Source organism: Labeo rohita, chromosome 1 (genome assembly GCF_022985175.1).
Source record: "Labeo rohita strain BAU-BD-2019 chromosome 1, IGBB_LRoh.1.0, whole genome shotgun sequence".
NCBI lineage: Eukaryota > Metazoa > Chordata > Actinopteri > Cypriniformes > Cyprinidae > Labeo > Labeo rohita.
In genome coordinates, this window is record NC_066869.1 from 44,873,880 (window position 1) to 44,896,584 (window position 22,705).

At 31.7% G+C, this 22,705-nt stretch overlaps 1 protein-coding gene across 1 annotated transcript in view; it reads right to left on the reverse strand.

Annotated features, from left to right (window-relative positions):
- Positions 1 to 22,288, reverse strand: part of hecw2b (HECT, C2 and WW domain containing E3 ubiquitin protein ligase 2b) — a 40,418-nt gene extending 18,130 nt beyond the window's left edge. Inside the window, 13 exon segments of the mRNA XM_051118014.1 lie at positions 423 to 573; positions 701 to 802; positions 2,387 to 2,702; positions 3,470 to 4,149; positions 5,217 to 5,317; positions 5,636 to 5,691; positions 5,693 to 5,779; positions 7,135 to 7,304; positions 7,836 to 7,911; positions 11,542 to 11,636; positions 12,700 to 12,807; positions 21,740 to 21,957; positions 21,959 to 22,288. Coding sequence (XP_050973971.1) covers positions 423 to 573; positions 701 to 802; positions 2,387 to 2,702; positions 3,470 to 4,149; positions 5,217 to 5,317; positions 5,636 to 5,691; positions 5,693 to 5,779; positions 7,135 to 7,304; positions 7,836 to 7,911; positions 11,542 to 11,636; positions 12,700 to 12,807; positions 21,740 to 21,957; positions 21,959 to 22,074 — 2,276 coding nt within the window. The 5' untranslated portion in view covers positions 22,075 to 22,288.
- Positions 22,289 to 22,705: the final 417 nt, after the last annotated feature.

The window sequence follows — 22,705 nt, forward strand, 5'->3', positions numbered from 1 at the left end:
GAAGGAATATTCCACATACATTCCTAGATCTTAAAAAGCTTGATTTGACTATCATCCTTACTGACATTTTATGCTGTACACAGCTATGCTACAATTGCTTTTGCATGTGAAATGCATGCTAATAAAGCAAAATAAATTGAAATCAAGTTGAGGGAGAGAGAGCAGATGAGAGATGTTTTGATAGAACATGATAATGGCAGAGCAGATTAGGTTGCTGTGGTGACTGCTGCGTGACATTTTTAAAGAGCTGTTTTTCCATACAAGCGAGGATTAACAAATGGTATTTCAGACTCAGATAAATCCCAAGGTATTGGAACTTAAGGTCACTGTGCGCTCAAAACTCTCCTCCTTTCAGAAGTCACTGTAATCACAGCTGATTTCACGCCATCTCGATAGATATCTGCTGCCGTAAACGTACTGACCTTCGGTTGAGCTGCTCCATCTGCTGAATGGAGTTGGATCTCTGTAGGACCTGAGGTGCAGGTGGACCAGTGGGTCGCTGCCAGGTGGTGGTTCTGTTCACATGATCCACGTAGAAAATCCTGCCGTGGCTGTCGATACGAGCTTCCCAGTCTACAACACACATTTGAAGCCCACTTGTAATGTTATAATGAAACATAATAATATAACGAGCATCATTTCAAACAGCAACATTTTTTATGATTAACTGTCTCAAACAAAGACAAAAATATTGTCTCACTTGGCGGAAGAGGCTCGTCCACTCTCTGATAGCGGCTGATGTCGTGACGCACTGAAGGAAGGGATCGCATTGGCTGATGGCCGTTCACTTGAGCAGTGGCTCCTTCAGAATATAAACATCAATGTCAAAATACTGTACATATATTATACACAAATTATTCATAAAGTCCCCTATTATTCCTGTTATATTTGGATAGAATTAATATTTAAATAATAATATATTGACTTTTTAAAATAAAATAATATTTTATATAATATTATTTTATGCACTATTAAAATACAGGGTGGGCCATTTATATGGATACACCTTAATAAAATGGGAATGGTTGGTGATATTAACGTCCTGTTTGTGGCACATTATAAGTGGTCAGAAATTTGTAAATAACTCATGAAAGAATAAAGTTACGTTAAAACCAAGCACACCATTGGTTTTCTTGTGAAATTCCCAATAAGTTTGATGTGTGATGTATCCATATAAATGGCCCACCCTGTATATTGTTTCTATTTTATTATTATTATTATTATTATTATTATTATTATTAGAATCTTCCTAATATTTATATAATCTTTATTGTAATAAAATCAATTAATAATTAATATTTGTTTCATATATTATTCTTTTTTATAATGTTAAAATCTATTATTTTCTATTTAAATATTATAAATATTATTATTATTATTTATGCTCTTAATATTTATGTAATATATATTTGATTAACTATTAAAATATTCTATAATATCTTCTATTTTAATATTATAAATATTTGTATTATTATTCATGCTCTGAATATTCACATAATAATATATTTTAATTAATAAATAAATTAAATATTAATAATAATTATTTTTCTTCATTGTAATATGTTAATTTTTCATATATTGTTATTGTTGGTGGTGGTAACGATGCTGTTGTTGATACTATTTTATATTTTTATATTATAAATATTGTAACATAAACACTAAGATTATTATTCTTAAAATTATAATCTTCCTTATATTTATATAATAATAACAATTAATATTTTTATTTATTGTGATATAATTGTTTCATATATTATTAATATAATTATTAGCAACAACAACAAATCAGATAAAGAGTTTTTTATTTTAATATAATACACTTTATTTTTTAAATATTAATATTATTCATGTTCTTAATAATTACATAATATTTTATTTTAATAACAACATAATTATTTATTATTTTTATTTATTGCACTTCTTTTCATATATTAATATTATTATCGGTAATATATTTTAATAATAATAATACTTATTATTATTTATTGTAATATATTTATTTTTTAATATTATTATTATTGTTATTATTATCAACAAAACAAATATTTATATAGAAATATTTTAATATAATAAACATTATTCTTTTCATATATTGTTATTATCAGCAGTATTACAGTATTACAGCAAATTTAACATACTAGTATTTAGTATTAAACAAAAATGTAATATTAAAAATGTTCTGAACAGTTAACGTTTATTTACATAAAAACACAATTAGCAAAAAAATATGTATTTTTTTCCCCTTAAATTATAATATTTATTTTATTATTTATAACTATGTTATCTTTTTTGTTAATGTGCAAAAGTTAAAAGTGATGGTAAAAGCATAAAATTCTCTTATCCCTTCCTACTGCTGATTTTCTATATAAATAACACAGGAAGTTACCTGTCTCTCCATCTGTTACTGTGGCAGCTTGTGCTGCGTCAGTTGCCCTTCTCGCTTCATTGGTTAATTCCATCCCTTCAGCCTGTGATGCGTTCCCTGATGCCTGCAGACTCCGCCTCCTCTGCCAGACTTCGGCATCTTCCTCCTCCTCATTGGCCGTCTCGCTGGAGTTCCCCTGCTCTGGCTGCTTAGCTGCTGTGGCTCCGCCCCCTTCACTAACTGCATTACTGGCAGATGCTGAGGGCTCTGTGACTGTAGCGGCCTCTGATGATCCTTCATCCCCAGTGACCGGCTTGGGCGCTACTCCTTCCTCATCCTGTAAGAAATGTATTTAGGTGTAATGATGCAACGGAAGAGCTACATAACAATACAAATTGGGGAAATTATGACGATGAAGATTATTATTATTACTGTTTTATGCATGAATCAACCAAATAGTTTCTACTTAAATAAATATATGGAATATATTTTCTAGATAGATAGATAGATAGATAGATAAAGATGTATTCAATAACTTATGATGTTAGTAGTAAAAAACTAAATTAAATAAGTAAAATAAAATTAAATTAAATTAAATTAATTAAAATAAATTAAAAACAAATAAAATAAAGCAAAATACAGTAAAATAAAATGGGATAAAATAAAATAAATATGATTAAATGAAATTAAATGAAATAAAAGAAAAATAAATATTAAATAAAAATAAATAAAAATAAAGCAAAATAGAATGAAATAAAATGAAATAAAATAAGGTAAGATAAAGTGAAATTAAATAAAATTTAAAAAAATTAAATTAAATTAAATTAAATCAAATCAAATCAAATAAAAAGAAATAAAATAAAGAAAAAGAAAACACCACTTAAATACAAATAAAATAAAGTAAAATACAATAAAATAAAATAAATTAAAAAATAAAATGAAACAAAACAAAATAAAATAAAATGAAATAAAAAGTAATAAAATGAAATGAATTAAAACAAAATAAAATAAAAAGTAATAGAATTAAATAAATTAAAACAAAAACAGATATTGAAAGAAACAATAAAATAAAATAAAATAAAATAAAATAAAAACATTACAGACCTGTATTTTGGGAGCTGGCCGCTGAGAGCTGCCAGTGCTCTGAGTCGTCTCTCCAGAGGCAGCAGCTCCTTCCTGAATGTCCTCAGCACCTCCATTTTGGCTCTTTGTTGTCCCACTGCTCGACCCTGTTGCCGTGGCCTCCGTATCTGTGGTGCTGCTCGCCCCTTCCGACTCCAGCCTCTCTTTGACAGGACCCTCCGTTTTGTCCTGTTCAGAGGAGGTGTGTCCTTCAGGCCGCGGAGCGCCATTGGTCAACGCCGTATCCCGGGAGGCGTGTCCCTCCTCGTCTTCATCAGAGTCTATATGCAACATAGCATTGAGCCGTGTGTCGGTGGGGAAACTGGAGCGTAGTTTAGGTGAGGCGGCCCCGAGCGGTCTGTCTCCAGGGCCCTTAGGGGCCTCAATGGCATCCAGGTAGTCGTTAAGCGAGGCCTGGCGATGAGTGTGGCCCGGGGTTCCTTCGGCCATGTCTGGGGCTCCGTCTCTCAAGAGCCGATCCTCATCAGGGTCCATCATGCACTCGTCAGCCCTAAAAGCATCACCGTGAAGGGACCCTTCAGAGCCGGTGGGCGAGGGACCCCTGGCCATGAGGGACGAAGGATGCAAAACATCCTCGTCGTCTGACGGACTCCCAGGATCTCCATTCATAGAAGAGGCTCCTAGCAGAGATCCCATGGCATCTACAAAAGCATAATACTTTCAGTTGAGGTCAAAAGTTTACATACACCTTGCAGAATCTGCTAAATGTTAATTATTTTACCAAAATAAGAGGGATCATAAAAAATGCATGTTATTTTTTATTTAAGACTGACCTGAATAAGATATTTCACATAAAAGACAATTACATAAAGTCCACAAGAGAATTTATAAAAATGACCCTGTTCAAAAGTTTACATACGCTTGATTCTTAATACTGTGTTGTTACCTGAATGATCCATAAAATGTTAAAGGTTTCAAGTTGTAAAACAAAACAAAACAAAACAAAAAAAAAGTAAAAACTCAATAATTCAATAATTGACCATGTTAGTAATAGTAATAACAAATAACCATACTTATTATACAATGAAATGAAATAAAAAACAAATAAAATAAAAAAGAAATAAAACTTAAATTAAATTTAATTTAATTTAATTTAAAGAAATAAAATGTTAAAGGTTTCAAGTTGTAAAACAAAAAACAAACAAACAAACAAACAACAAAAAAGTAAAAACTCAATAATTCAATAACTGGCCGTGTCAGTAATAGTAATAACAAATAGCCATACTTATTATACAATGAAATGAAATAAAATAAAATAAAAAAAATAAAACAAAATTAAATTAAATTAAATTAAATTAAAAGAAATAAAATGAGGTGAAATAAAATAAAATACAATGAAAATAAATTTAAAAATAAAATTAAACAATGGCACAAAATAAAATGAAAAAATAAATTAACAAAAAAAAGTAAAAACTCCACCTTTTTAGCAAAGATGCATTACATTTATCAAAAGTGACAATAAAGACATTTATAACACAAAATATATAGCTACAAAATATATTACATATTAAAACAGTTATTTCAATTTATAATAATATTTCACAATATTCCAGATATTTCACAATATTCCAGATTTTACTGTATTTTTAATCCAATAAATGCAACCTTGGGTGAGCATAAGACGCTTCTTTCAAAATCTCAAAAAACGTATCAACCAGAAATATTTAAATAATATTAAATGTATTAATATTCATACTGTAATCTGTACCTTCATGTCCGTTGGAGGTGATCTCCACCCTGAAGTGAAGCTGTCCACTCACATGTTCTGTCGGAAGACGACGACAAAGCGTGTAGCTCACATGTTGATCCCTTTTTTCCAAAAAATAAAAAAATACCACAGATAATTATTGTACTGTAATAAAATCAGTTTGTAATATTGCTCATAAAATATGATCTCTATAAATATGTTTATACAGAGGTAATATTTTGCCAATAAAAATATTACCAAATACAGTATATACCTCTAAATATAACATCTTGGGATGCAAAAATAATATTCACCTCCTGAATTATTACACATGTGTTCATAAACATCTGTGGACAGGAATGAACTGCAGGATACTCTGATGTTAATAAAAGCTCATACATAGCAGATCCTCGCAGGTATATTTCAACAGTAATACTGACCCGGCTGTGTGTCTCTCCAGCAGTCTCTGCACCGGCATTGTCAGCTGACCTAAAAAAGCGTTTGATGATCGGGCGACTTTTTGCAAATTTGTCCTTGACCTCAATTTCCAAAACATCCGTCATCAGAGCAACAAAAGTGTACTTCTGCAGGAGAAAATAAATGTAGTATGAAAATGAAGTTTTACAGTTATGTTTCTGCGCAGGGGAAGTAAAATAATATTCAATCTTGCAGTATATTCAGTCTCACACTACCAGTCAAAAGTTTTTTTTTTTTAAAGTCTCTTCTGCTTACCAAGCCTGTGTTTATTAGATCCAAAGTACAGCAAAAACAGTACAATTATTAAACATTTTTACTATTTTAAATAACTGTTTTCCATTAAAATATATTTTAAAATGTAATTTATTCCTGTGATCAAAGCTGAATTTTCAGCATCATTTCTCCAGTCTTCAGTGTCACATGATCCTTCAGAAATCATTCTAATATGCTGATTTGCTGCGCAAGAAACATTTTTATTATTATTAATATCATCATCAATATTAAAAAACAGTTGAGTACATTTTCTCAGGATTCTTTGATGAACAGAAAGATCCTAAAATCAGCATTTATCTGACATAAAAAGCTTTTTTTAACATTATACACTAAACAATTCAAAAGCTTGGAGTCAGAATATTTAGCAAGGATGCTTTAAACTGATCAAAAGTGATGATAAAGACATTTATAATTTTACACAAGACTTCAATTTCAGATAAATGCCGTTGTTCTGAACTTTCTATTCATCAAAGAAACCTGAAAAAATTCTACTCAGCTGTTTTCAACATAATAATAATCATAATAAACGTTTCTTGAGCAGCAAATCAGAATACTGGAATGATTTGTGAAGGATCATGTGACTGGAGTAATAATGCTAAAAATGCAGCTTTGAAATCACAGGAATAAATGACATTTTAAAATATATTCAAATAGAAATCAGTTATTTTAAATAGTAAAAATATTTAACATTTGTACAGTTTTTGCTGGACTTTGGATGACATAAATGCAGGCTTGGTGAGCAGAAGAGACTTCTTTAAAAAATCATAAAAACTTTTGACTGGTACTGTATGGTAACAAAACTTCTGGAACTTCTTACAAATGTACCATGGTAGTATTCCTAAAAAATATCCTGAAGTGCCATTTAAAACACACTGACATAGTTAACATTTATCATTATTCACTATGTTTTTATAATAAAGAAAAATATTTAAATTTACAAAATGTTACCAACTTATAGTACAGTAATTTCTGGATAAACCTGAGGTTCTGGCCTTGCTTATGGGCACTGTGCATTTACTGCAAACTTCTTGTTTCAGAGTCTCCCCTACTTAGTTACATCCCATTACCTTCTCAGCTCCTCACAGTGGACTGACAGCAGAGACGTTACCCTGCAGCACCCAGAGGTTAAGCGCTGAAGAAGTGAACACAAACAGCACACCTCATTACCTGCCATATGAATATGAATTACCTCTCCGTGCCACACAGGGTTAGTGGTGTTGGATATGATGGAGGTTCGTCTCTCCTGGCCGTGGTGAGTGAATGTAGGGAAGCCGTTCCTCTTGCCTGGCTGAATGCTCATCTTCAGATAAGGGTCCGGATTAAAAAACATGCCCTTCTTCAGACCCTGAGCCCTGATATCTGCAATATACAAACACACAATGTAAGCTGGCAGCATAAAGTCTATCTATCTCTCTCTCTATCTATCTATCTATCTATTTATTTATCTATCTATGTGCACTAGCAGCTCATTGCCACAAGAGGGCAGATATATAGAGGAGTTTCAATTAAGAAGACAATACATCACTTTATATGTTAGAATAGGACACATTTCAAATCTTTGTAAATTAGTCAGAAATATTAAGTACATTAAGCCAAATTAACTATATTACTTGGTGCACAAATTGTTTATTATTAGTTAAACATGTTATATTATTATTCTTGATATGCTTTTTTGATAATGTGTCCATTATTGCAGTGTTATAAACAGCAATATACTATTTGAAGTTGTGCATTTTATCATTGTTAAGAAAGGTTTGGGTGGTAAAAATCACATTACTGCCTCTCAAATGTCTTTAAACTTATTCATATGTAGTAATCAGTTTCATGAAGAAATCTTCAGTCTCTTTTACTAAAATGAGAGTAAGTGTGGTAAATGTCAATCGTTCTTACCTGACAGAGTAAAGCTGACCAATTTTCTGCAGTGTTCGGTGACTGACTGTCCATCCACCTGCCCTTCTGCCCCGACCTGTAAAGGACAAACACAATTATGATATAGAGAAACAGAGCAGTGATAATTTAGTATAACAGAGATACTAAATACTATTACAGTTTTTATTTATAGTTTAGATTTATAATATAAAACGCAGCAAAAAAAAAAATAAATAAAAAAAAAATATATATATATATATATATATACTATTACTATTTATTTAAATTATTATTTTTTATTATTTATTATATATTTTTTAATGCCTATATAGTTTATTTTTTTATTTAAGTTTTTAAAATTTTGCTGTGTTTTTAATTTTTTTTTAATGTCTTTTTTTTTTTTTTAATTTGGGGAGGGGGGTTAGCAATTTTGCTGCTGTGGATTTTTTTTTTAATTTTTAAATTATTATTTTTTAATGTCTATATATATTTTTTATGTTTCGTATTTTAGCAATTTTGCTGTGTTTTTTATTATTCTTTTGTATTTTTTAATGTCTATATAATTTATTTATTTATTTTCCTATGGCAAGTTTTTATTTCTAATATATTAATACTATAGTGTAATATATTTAATATATTATTTTCATCCCTTAGTTAATTTTTATTTTTTATTTATTTATTTATTTTTTTTACAATAAGGTGTCATTTGTTAATATTTGCAATGTATTAACTAACATGAACGAACCAGGAACAATACATGTATAACACTATTTATTAATCTTGGTTAATGTTAGTTAATAAAAATACTGTTGTTCATTGATTGCAATTAATAATGCAAATACTGAAATGAAGTTTAGCTCTTAGTTCATGTTAACTAATGTAATTAACCAATGTTATCTAATGAACCATATTGTACCAAGTATTACCAAATAAATGAATAAATAAATCTTAAAGGAGATCCCATTTATTTACAATTTATTTAATATACTTACATATGTATTAAATATTTATTCCATATATTTATTCAAGTTAATATATTTTACAGTTGCATTTTGGTTGAAACTATGGTTATCGTTAAATTTTACAGAGGTTCAGGATCACGATCATGAATAATTCAATGACGTTATAATGTTCCTGCTCATTAACGTGGCAGAGTGTGATTTATGATTATAGGCTCTTGTTCATCTGTGGAGCCTCACCATGATGACTTCTGAATGATGGTGAGACTGAGATATTATAATTTCCATATGTTAAGCCATTGCACATTTAACTCACATTAAGTCAATTGTTTTGGGTGTGCATTTGCTCAAAACGTGTTCTGCATCAATCCAAACCATACAAAGCAGAAAGCAGCAAAGTTCAGAATTCAGAAAATATCTCCGTTATTTGGCTGAGGAATCACAGATACGTGTTTTAGCACACCTCACATCAAAGTCACATGATCTGATGTATTCATTCACTTCCATAGCACAAAGAGGAGTTTAAACAGTAATAGTGATGCTTTGTAAGTAAATTGGTCTGTTAAATCAAGGTTCAAGTTCAGGCTCATGCCACAGAGTGCAGAATGTGGCCTTTGCTCTAGTTCTGTGTTTTGTCGGCAGCCGGGCGCTAAGCATATCAAAGTGCGCTCTCTACTTCCTGTGCATTCCCTGCATGCCTATGAACATGATACGTCTCTGTGGAGTTTAGTCCAACTCCAGCGCCTGATAATGGAGCTTGCCGACACACAGGCAGAGAAAGACTAAGAAACACATGCAGGTGGAGATGTGAAAATGTGAAGCGTTTGATGATCGCACATGTATCTACTGAATTTGTCAGCTGGAAGCATTGTAAAATAACATGTAACATATATGCACAAACATCAAATAGATTTCATATTAATGCAGTAAGTTCATTCATTGCTCAAGAACCACAAACAGCCTTATAAATACTGGTTGGACTAATTAAGTATATACTTTAAATTTAATTACACTACTGTTTAGAAAGACATTAAATAGATCAATAGTGACAGTCAAGCCAATTATATTATTACAAATTATAAAATTTTAAATAAATGCATTTCTTTTGAAAGCACCCTCAAAAATGAATCACAGCATCCACAAAAAATAGTAAGCAGCTCAACTGTTTTTAACATAATAATATTGGCATATTAGAATGATTTCTCAAGGATCATGTGACACTGAATCCTGGAGAAATGATGCTGAAAATTCAGCTTTGCATCACAGAAATAAATAACATTTAAATGGCATAAATTAAATAAATTATAAAATATATTACATAAACTAAATACATAAAAAATATATTACAAAAATACAAAAAATAATTTTAAAAATATTATTCAAAATATTACTGTTTTTACTGCATTTTTATCAAATAAATGCAACCTTGGTGAGCAGAAGAGGCGTTTAAAAAAAAAAGAAAAAACATTTATAAAATCTTTCTGACTCCAAACCTTATAGTGTAATTAAATCAGCAAATTCTATTTAAAATACGAAAAATATAAAACTGCTATTAAAATATTGCATTGATCAAAGCATTATTTGTTGTTACATTTAACTACATTTTTAAACATCTATTTATTACACCGTAAAAAAAAAAAAAAAATGTTGAGTCAACTTAAAACAATTTGTTATTCTGCACACTTAAAATTTTAAGTTCAGTCAACTCAAGTAGGTTTAGTCAACTTGAAATGTTAAGTTGTACAAACTTGAAAACTTAGATATTTGAGTTGACTAAACAAACAATTTGGTTTGTTAAACTTAAAAGCTGGGCTTGTTACCCAGCAGCCTTAAAATTTTAAGTTGAATGAACTCAAATATCTACATGTTTATACATTTCATACATATTATACATTATATATTACATAAATTAAATAAATTATAAAATATATTACAAAAGTACAAAAAAAGACAAAATAAAAATGACAAAATATTATAAAATAAAAATGACAAAAATATTACAAAAATAAATACAAAAATATATTTTAGATTGTAATAATATTTTAAAATATTACTGTTTTACTGCATTTTTATCAAATAAATGCAACCTTGGTGAGCAGAGGAGACCTTAAAAAATGAAAGAAAACAAAAAAATCTTACTGACTTACTTTGAACTGTAGTGTAATTAAATCAACAAATTCTATTTAAAATACGAAATCTATAAAAATGCTATTCAAATATTGCAATGCATTATTTGTTGTTACATTTAACTACATTTTTAAACATCTATTTATTACACTGTAAAAAAAAACAATTTGTTGATTCAACTTAAAATCATTTGTTACCCTGCACACATAAAAGTTTAAGTTCAGTCAACTCAAATAAGTTTAGTCAACTTGAAATGTTAAGTTGTACTAAGTGAAAACTTAGATATTTGAGTTGACTAAACAAACAATTTGGTTTGTTAGTGTTAGAGATTAGTGTTTTGGAACAAGTCCATTAACCTTAAAGCCACAGCTTTGACATATAAAACAGGTAAAAATAGGTTAAAAGGAGGCTACAATTTACTATTATGAAAACGTAACATTATGCCATATCGATGAGTAATGCTTTCACATGTTTCTCTCAAGTTCATGTGACACAATCACTTTTAAAACACATTATGAGTGAAAATACTTCATTTAAGTACAATTCAAAAAGTGCCTGATCAACAGGAGCATGTTTGCAGCTCAACAACTAAATGTTTTAAAGCCTAACACTTTTAATTCCAACACTAAACACACACTTACTGTAACTCCAGGGTTCTTGACAGTAATGCAGGGTGTTGTGGCCCTCAACGCTCCACTCACTCCATGGTAATATTTGAAACAGATTTTGGTCTCAGCTGAGAAACATAAACACAAGATCATTGTTTTAAGAGCTCAAACATTTGAAACATAAACAGCACATACAGTATCTCCACTATTATTCTCACATAATAACACATTTTATCATTGTTTAATTCTCAGACAGCATGCTCATAGACCATCTGATCCATAATTCACACAAAAAATGCCAAGAGCTGTAATCTGACTGGCAGGCTTCATGCAATTCCCAGTAATCAATGTGCACAGAATTTATCAGTCTGATGAGAAACAAAATTATGGTTTTAAGATCCTAGGCTGCTACACTGAACAAAAAAAATGGTGTAGAAACAATTCACACTCAGAAATTGTTAGTACATGTAACAAATAAATTGTAAGTAATACATTTAATTAAATGTAAATGTTTTAAGCAGAAAACCTGAGGTAATATTTTCTTGTAAAACTTTTTAACAACTTATTTTTAAATATTTTTTACAGTGTTCAAACAAGAAATAATCAAATTAATACCACAACAACAAACGTGAATGTCAAAAAAATATTTGGCAGCGCAACTGTTTCCAAAATTGATAATTCTAATAATAAATCAGCATATTAGACTAATTTCTGAAGGATCATGTGAAACCTAAGACTGGAGTAACAACTGATGAAAATTCAGCTATGCATCACAGGAAAAAATTATATTTTAAATTATATTAAAATAAAAAGCATTATTTTATATTGTAATAACATTTTGCAGTATTAGTGTCTGTATTTTTATTAAATAAGGGAGCCTTGATGAGCATAAGAGACTTCTTTAAAAACATTACAAGTCTTACTGATTCCAAACTTTTGAACGGTATATAAAAATGTAATTTATTCCTGATAATAAAGCTGAATTTTCACTATTTCATTATCATTGCTCCAGTGTCACATGATCCTTCAGAAATCAGTCTAATATGCTGATTTGATTATCAAGAACATTATATTTATTAATTACTCCAAACTTTTGAATTGTAGTGTACCAAACGTTTGATGTGAACAACCTGGCAAACTTGGTGAAATTAACCCAGACAGTGTGTATCATTTTTCAAAACTTTCACTTACGCTCCATGAAGTACGGTCCGGGCTCCAGCCTCCAGACGATCTGCCCTCTCTGAGTCCCATTTACCCCACGGTTCTTCGAATCCCAAACGTTTGCAGGACACGTCTCATCTGTGTCGGCACGAAAGCGTGTAAATATTTGTCATATACGTATATAAACGACAAAGAAGAACGGACTCCACCAGGAGTCAATAGATCTCATTATAAACGCGTGGCTGTGAAACAACATAGGGTTGGTCGATCGATTGTGCCACACCTCAGGTCTATTCTCTTAAGGGCTTAAAGCCTTTTCTAAGGGTCGTGCGAACAAACAAATGGCAAAGTGTTCGTCTTGAAGGTGAGGGACCATGTTCTTAGTTGGTGTTTCCTGTTCTTTAACTCCTCAACTCAACATGACCCTGATAAAAACAAACCTCCTACCTGCTCCCATCTGTTTGGCTTGCTCAAAAATCCTACTTCATATGGAGAACAGTAATATAGCTCAATATAATCATGCATGCATAATAAATAAACAGCAGTCAAGCACAAATGTACCTTAAAATAACTATATGCACACACTGACAATTTTAGCTTTAGTACTGATAATGTTATGTTGCTGATTCCTGCATACACCATTGTATGTATATATAAATAATGGTAAATATAATTTATAAAAGTTAACAAAATATATTAATATTAATATATAATATGAAAAATAATATATTATATTTAATTTAAAAAATACAAATTACATGGAACAATGTGTATTGATTAATCTCAACTACAAGCATAGCATCTAGTGGCAAAGTAAAAAGAGGGCACTAATGAATTGATTGGCTGTGATTCAATGCAGACAGGACGCATTGTGGGTGAACTGAGTCCATGAGCACATTAGCTTCAATTTCCAGTCTGAGCCTGTATAATCAATACAGCCACATAAACCAGAGACCCAATGACCCACTGCTGATTATCTCTCTGTGACACAATCTTTTTCTCCTTTCTGCCCGCTAATTCAGGACAAACAGTATCTGAACAAAAGAATGATTAACCTCAAATAACAAAACTCCCAATTAAGCAATCAGTCCACTTGAGGGAGAATTAGGCCTTATTAGGAGCATGTAGTCTGAGAAATAAAATAAAATAAAATAAAATAAAATAAAATAAAATAAAATAAAATAAAATAAACAAACAAATTAATAACTAAGGACAAAATTCCCAATTAAGCTAACAGTCCACTTGAGGGAGAATTAGGCCTTATTAGAAGGATGTAGTCTGAGCAATAAAATAAAATAAAATAAAGTAAAATAAAATAAACAGTATTTGAACAAACAAATTAATAAAATGTAATGACAAAATTCCTAATTAAGCAATAGGGTCCACTTGAGGGAGAATTAGGCCTTATTAGGAGCATGTAGTCTGAGCAATAAAATAAAATGAAATAAAATGAAATAAAATTAAATAAAATTAAATAAAATTAAATAAAATTAAATAAAATTAAATAAAATTAAATTAAATTAAATTAAATTAAATTAAATTAAATTAAATTAACAGAATCTGAACAAACAAATTAATAACTAATGACAAAATTCCCAATTAAGCTAACAGTCCACTTGAGGAAGATTTATGCCTTATTAGGAGTATGTAGTCTGAGAAATAAAATAAAATAAAATAAAACAGTATATGAACAAAAGAATGAATAACTTCGATTGACAAAACTCCCAATTAAGCAATCAGTCCACTTGAGGGAGAATTACACCTTATTAGGAGCATGTAGTCTTAGCAATAAAATAAAATAAAATAAAATTTAATTTAATTAAAAAATAAAAAAGGACAAACAGTATCTGAACAAAAATTTTTTATAACATCTAACGACAAAACTCCCAATTAAGCAATCAGTCCACCTGAGGGAGATTTATGCCTTAGTAGGAGTACATAGTCTGAGCAATAAAATAAAATAAAATAAAAAAATATATATGATTTTTACCTTTGTTAAATTCTTAGCCCTATTGTATAAGGTTTTAAATTGGACTAAATTAAACATTTTTGGAAAAGTGTTTCATATTTGATTTTAGGTAGTTTATTCTGGATCTTCAAATATACAATCTAACCATCTAAACAAACAACTCTGATTTCAGCTGTTTGGTTACCAATATTCTTCAAAATATCTTCTTTTGCTTAACAGCTGAAAGAAATTCATACAGGTTTGGAACAACTTGAAGGTGAGTAAATGATGACAACTTTCATTGTTGGGTAGCCTAACCCTTTAAATGCCCTAAGCTATAAAAGGGAAACCTTTGCGATACAATGTTCTTTAAAGTCATTGTATATCAATGCCACTTCCACGAATCAGACATTCTGAAGAGAATTTGCCCTGGAGAAAGGTTTACAGCCCGTTTCTCTCTAGGTGTGACGGCAGCCTGTGATAAGTAATTGTAGGACACTCTTTATTCTGTCAGACTCTCGGTGAATAGTCTAGCCTTGTCTACAGTGATCTACAGCAGCTCAACTGAAACTATATTACAGCGCTGACACTGGGCCTCTGTTACTGAACGTCTACAAGAAGCCACAATTCACCCGACCGTGTCACATGACTCACGTAAAAATCAATCATCTCTGACTCCAGCGCAGCGGTACCCTGCATCATCCAGTTTCCAGGAAAACCAGCTAAATGCCTTACTGTAAAGTCAAGACATATTCTGAGCACATGATCAAAGACAAGACAAATAAACAAAGTTAAGGCAGATTAATTAAATGTTTCATTAGTTAAATGTAATGTGACGTTAAAAGAAAAGAAACAGAACCTGCACAGCAGTCTGTGGCTTTTGTTTATCAGCAAAGGTAAAAAAGACTTTCTTAATAGCAAATTTATTTATGGGTGAATCTTGAAACATCTTTTCACCCAAAATAAAAAGGAAGAAATATTATATATTTGATTTGGTAGCACTTTACAATAAGGTTCATTAGTTAACATTTGTTAACTACGTTAGTTAATATGAGCTAAGAATGAACAATACTTCTACAGCATTTATTAATCTTAGTTAATGTTAATTTCAGCATTTACCAATGCATTATTAAAATCACAATTTGTGTTTGCCAACTTCAGTTAACTATGAACTATGTAGTGAACTAAAATAAACCAAAATATTGTGAATGTTTTTATCACCATTATAGCTTTTTTTTCCTTTGTGACATTCAAGTAATCATTAATATAATGGGTCAAAATGTTTTATGTTGGATGCTTTTTGTATTATTCTTAAAAAATCATGCTGAATTTTAATTTATAGTTCATCATTTAAACCAGTATGAAAAAGGCAGCAGAACAAATATTACCACAATATTTTAATATTTGATATTTAATCTATTAATTAATTAATTATTTTTTTATGGATGAATCTTGAAACATCTTTTCACCCCAAAATAAAAAGGAAGAAATATTATATATTTTATTTCGTAGCACTTTACAATAAGGTTCATTAGTTAACATTTGTTAACTACATTAGTTAATATGAGCTAAGAATGAACAATACTTCTACAGCATTTATTAATCTTAGTTCATGTTAATTTCAGCATTTACTAATGCATTATTAAAATCACAATTTGTGTTTGCCAACTTCAGTTAACTATAAACTATGTAGTGAACTAAAATAAACCAAAATTTTGTGATTTTATGTGCTGCGAACTAACAAGAACAAACACTGAACAACTGTATTTTTATTAACTAACATTAACAAAGATTAATAAATAGTGTAATAAATGTATTGTTCATTGTTTGTTCATGTTTGTAACCTTAACAAATGGTACCTTATTGTAAAGTGTAACTTAAAAATAAATAAATAAATAACACCATTATGGCTTTTTTTTTCCTTTGTGACATTATTTTCATGATACTTATGCACATCTTGCCTATGCTAATCATTAACATAATGGGTCAAAATGTTTTATGTTGGATGCTTTTTGTAATTCATATTATTCTTAAGAAATCATGCAAAAAATTTCTGAAATAGTTTCATTATTTAAACTAATATAAAAAGGCAGCAGAACAAATATTACCATGATATTTTAATGATATCTGATGTTTTAATCTATTAATTAATTTATTAATTAATTTATTATTTTTTTTATGGGTGAATCTTTTCACCCCAAAATAAAAAGAAATATTTAAAAATATATATAAGTATATATATATATATATATATATGTGTGTGTGTGTGTGTGTGCATTTATGTGTGTATATATATATATATATATAACTTATATATATACATAACACTTTAAAACAAGGTTTATTAGTTAATATTAGTTAACTACATTAGTTAACATGAACGAAGAATGAACAATACTTCTGCAGCATTTATTAATCTTAGCTAATGTTAATTTTAGCATTTACTAATGTATAATTAAAATCACAAGTTGTGTTTGTTAACATTAGTTAATGCACTGTGAACTAACAAGAACAATGAACAACTGTTTTTTTATTAACTAACATTAACAAAGATTAATAGTGTAATAAATGTATTGTTCATGTTAGTAAATAGATTAACTAATGTTAACAAATGACATATTGTAAAGTGTAACTTTCTTTAGACAATATCATGTTTTTAACACCATTATGACTTTTTCTTTTTCATTATTTGCACGACAATTGAGAACATTTACAAAAATATACAAATATACAAAAGGCAGCAAAACAGATATTACCATGATATATATATTTTTTTATTATGTATAACAGGTTTTACTTTATATGTAGATCTACTTTATCTATTAATTAATTCATTTGTTTATTTATTTATTTTTCTTTTTTAGTAATGTAAAGATGATGTGCTTAATTTGTCATGACAATAATGTCATAATGCAAAATTGAATTGTTGATAGCCATAAAAACTGGCTTCAATTTATTCATAGAAAATATAATTTAATCATTTTTTTCTTTTTGATCTCGGTGTGAGTATAGGTATAGGTTTTGTTTTACAGAATACATTAAAATTTAATGTAAGGAGATATATACTTTTTACTCACCCTCAGGCTATCCAAGATGTAGATCAGTTCGTTTCTTCATCTGAAAACATTACATCACTTGTTCACTGATGGATCCTCTCCAGTGAATGGATGCTGTCAGAATGAGAGTCCAAACTGTTTTGGTTTGTAAACAGTTCTTCATATGTGCATACTTCTCTCCTGTTTCGGATCAGACGCCTTTTTCACTGGAGAAATATTTTGGATAAAGGATTTTGTATTTTGGCCAGAAACAATGGTTTAAGGTTAAATTGCCTTAACGATGAATTTGTTTCACAGCTTTTTGCTCCACACTGAAGTCATGTGGATTACTTGGGGTGTTTTTATCAGCTGTTTGGACTCTCATTCTGACGGCACCCATTCACTGCAGAGGATTTATTGGGGAGCAAGTGACATAATGCTACATTTCTCCAAACCTGATGAAGAAACAACCTCATCTACATCTGTATGGCATCTGTATTGCCTGAGGGTGACCTTTGTATTTTTGAGTGAACTATTCCTTTCAGGCAGTTGTTCTTTTTGTGTATAACACAGGTCATAAATCAGGTCCTGGTCACTCCCATGGGGAAAATAAGACTGAATGAAACTCCAGAGGATCTGAGTGGATCGATGGCTGGCACAATCCCTCAGCGGAGGCCTTTCTCTGGGACAGGCCATAGAGGAATTCCCCAGTCCTGATCGATGGCCCCATGAAGCCGGCTGTAGTAGTATGAGGGATCGGCTTTCACTGACCATGACTGTCAAACAGACCCTGAACCCTGCGCTCGTACTACATAACACAGATTACAGCAGAATGAGAATAAAATCTTGTTTACTGACACTTGTACTGTACATAATGTACTTTAGATTTGAGAATACACAAAATCTCATGCAAACAATATTCATACTATTTCTGAATAATGAATGCATGCTTTCGTGGGTCTTGAGTGGTTTTATGATAATAATATTCAGGTCTCTAGACAGGACTCAGGTCACTTCAAAACACTTTTTTCCCTGGTTTATCATTTGCAAAACCGAAAGACAGATCACAGAAAAGTAAGAGCACACGAAGCTGCACAATTCACGGTATCGTTACCATTACACGCACCACTAAATTCCCACTTCCAAGAAGCCAAATCTATAAAGACTGTATCTCTGAAGCAGCCTTGAGCCATTTGATTCAAGTTAATGCTGTACATTAGCTGAGAAGTATCTTTTGTTTTTGTTTTTTTTTTGTCTTATGCAAGAAAGAAAATTTCACTGTTTGCATGGATTTTTTTTATGGGTGCACATTAAGTAGAAAGAAGATCCCAAAAAAAGACAGATCCCAAAAGAAAACTAGCAGGTAATTTACAACACTTTCTCATAATTTTGTTCCATGCATTGTTTAAAAATATGATTTCAAATGGATTTGCCAATCACACAATACTATTTTAATTAATTAAAGATAATTAAAATAACTCTTACTACACTATACAACAAAAATAGTAAGAAATATCAAATAAATGATGGCAGCATAATGCCTCTAAACATAAATGTGTGTACAGTTCACCGCAAGTCAGTGAATGGTTAATTGTATTGCAGTTGCTCTTATAGTCTGTATCTAGGGATGCTGGTGGGTTGAGCTTGTTCATGGTTAGTTGGTGTCTCATGGGACACGTTTTGCTCATCCTCCCACCTCTGCTCTACAAATCAAAACTATGGCGGTTATGGGCTCTCAAAGCCATCAGAAATAGTGCTGAGTAACGAGACTCATCCATCAGCGCAAGTGCGGAGGAGAGGACGATATAAAATGTAGCTAATGACACGGTGCAATTAAGCCAGAGTCAGCAGTTCATCTGTTTTCATTTGCTCATTCACTTGCAATCACTTGCTTCATCAACATATTAAACCCACACAGTTGGTCACATTAGGGCTGGGCAGTATGACAGTATTTACAGTGCATAGAAATGCCTGGTTTCTGTTATGTTACTTTGTTGATTAGAATGGGAGTGATTTAGTTTAGATGTAGTGTGTTGCACATCTTACATTCAGTGTGGACACAGTGTTTACATTTACAAATGTGATCCTGCACCGCAAAACCATTCGCAAGTGGCACGGGTATATTTGTAGCAATGGCCAAAAATACATTGTATCAATTTTTCAAAAGATCACGTTCCATGAAGGTATTTTGTAAATTTCCCACCGTAAATATATCAGAACTTAATTTTGGATTAGTACTATGCATTGCTAAGAACTTAATTTGGACAACTTTAGAAGCGATTTTCTCAATATTTAGATTACAGATTTTCAAATAGTTGAATATCTCGTCCAAATATTGTCCTATCCTAACAAATCACACATCAATGGAAAGCTTATTTATTCAGATGATGTATAAATCTCAGTTTCAAAAAATTTACCCTTATGACTGGTTTTTGGTCCAGGGTCACAAATAGTCTTATATTTTGGTTTGCGCTCATTACATTTTGGTTCAAGCCCAATCAAATGATGTGTGTGTGTGTGTGTGTGTGTGTGTGTGTGTGTATGAATCAGGTTTTTCCAGTATTCATCTACCGTTCCAGCCCAGAAATGTTTAACATGCCAAAACATGACAGAAACACTGACAAAATGACTTTTAACCAGATAACAATATATGTCTGATGAATAAAACTAGTAGCACATATCTTAAATGATTAGTAAATGTGCAAAACACCAATAAAACTTGACATAAATAATCTTAGATCAACTAGAGACTATGGATACTTAAAGCGAATGTTGGGCAAAACGTATCACAAAGTAATGTGCAAAAGTATTTTTTAAAGACATAAATCAACACTGGCCCATGGTCTTGATGCTTAGTTTCACCTATAAATATGTCTAATTGTGAACTTGGACCACAAAACCAGTCATAAGGGTCATTTTTTTTGAAAATGAGATTTATACAGCATATGAAAGCTGAATAAATAAGCTTTCCATTGATGTATGGTTTGCTATGATAGGACAATATTTGGCCGAGATACAACTATTTGAATCTGAGGGTGCCAAAAAAATCAAAACACTGAGAAAATCGCCTTTAAAGTTGTCCAAAGGAAGTTCTTAGCAATGCATATTACTAATCAAAAATTACATTTTGATATATTTACAGTAGGAAATTTACAAAATATCGTCGTGGAACATGATCTTTTACTTGCATTAAAGGGATAGTTTACTCAAAAATGAAAATTTACTCATGATTTACTGACCCTCAAGCCATCCCAGGTGTAAATAACTTTCTTCTTTCAAAGGAATACAATCAAAGTTATATTAAAATATATCCTGGCTTTCCCAAGCTTTATAATGGCAGTGAATGGGTGTTGAGATTTTGAAGTCCAATAAAGTGCATCCATCCATTATAAAAAGTACTCCACATGGTTCCGGGGCGTTAATAAAGGCCTTCTGAAGCAATCTGAAGCATTTGTATGAGAAAAATATCCATATTTAAAACGTAACAAACCGCAATTTCGAGTTTCCGCTAACTGTCGTACGTATGCTCACGAGAGAGTGGCATTCCAACGTAGGATGTAGGCATAATGTAAGGTCCAGCTTTAACGTTACAAGTTTTGTTTACAGCACAGGAAAACCAGTCTCTTCTTGGCTTATATCGAAATCTTCCGACATTGTTCTTTACAAATCATCATTTTATACTTCTAATTCATCATCGTTTTTTGTTTGCTCTCTCCTCTGTGCTTCCGTGTAGTTACTTCCGGAAGCTAGAGATTACAGTTTCTAAAGTTGTAAATATGGATATTTTTCTTACACAAATGCATAGTTTCATTTCAGCCTTTATTAACCCCCTGGAGCCATGTGGAGTACTTTTTATGATGGATTGATGCACTTTCTTGGACTTCAAAATCTCAACAGCCATTCAATGCCATTATAAAGCTTGGACTAGCCAGGACATTTTTTATTCGTCTGCATGAAGAAAGTCATATACACCTTAGATGGCTTGAGGCTGAGTAAACCATGGACTAATAAAAATTTTTAGGTGAACTATCCCTTTAAAAGAAATTACTTGCAATAGAGATTTTTCCCACAACTCAAAACATCTTACCAATGTGGTACAGCCCGATCCAGTCCGTGGCATCCACCTCCTCCTTGATGTCCCAAGAGATGACCAGGTTTTGCCCACGCCCGAGCGTGAACTGGTACGTAGAGGCTGTTAAGGAGGAACGGCTATCCGACGTCACCAGGTCGGTGTCACTGTTGGCCCGCTGCAGTCCCATCGGTTCAGGAGCTCCTCCTCTAGAGCTCCCTCCATTCCCAGAGCCCCCCCTGAGCCGAAAGGCTGCGGAGGTTTTCCGGGCTCAACGTGTAGCGCATATGCGGGCTGCGCCTCCGCACCACCAGGAGATGTTCGCGGGCGGTGGTGGTAGTACCGGTGGCCATTGTGACTTGGGTGGAGGGGTGGGAAGTGTGGTGTGGGGAAGGGGTCGGGTGATGAGGAGGGGGAGGGTGGGGGCGGGAACGGGGAGGGAGGACTGCCGTGGCCAGCGAGGGGCGAATGGTGGAGGTCGGGATGAGATGGAGGGAAGAAATAGGTGCCAAATGGCCAAAAAAAGGGGGGAGGGGTTGGGATTTGGGTTTAGGACCAAGAAGCGCCAAAAAACCCTAGTCGACGGAAGGTTTTCCCTTCCTTAAATTCACTGGAAGTGGTGGTGTCATCTAAAATGATGAGTATATTTGATTTCCGAAATTCCTGACAATCTTGGGTTTATGATCTCAAGGATCTTTAAAGTCTTTGGGGAATGGTTGAAGTCATGCAGAGGTTGTTTCTAGGTGCCAAATGGCCATAAAACAAGGCTGAGACTTGGGGTCAGTCCCAAGACTGGCTTGTTGGCACAAACCCTAGTTGGCAGAGGTTTCTCCTTCCTTCAGTTCTCTAGAAGTGGCATCTGAAATCACGAGTACATATATGACTTCTGAAATTCCTAACAGTCTCAGACCTCAAGGTATTTTAAACACAACTAATTCTAAAGATTTTTGGGCCTCAGAGAACATCTAGTATCAGTCAGATCTC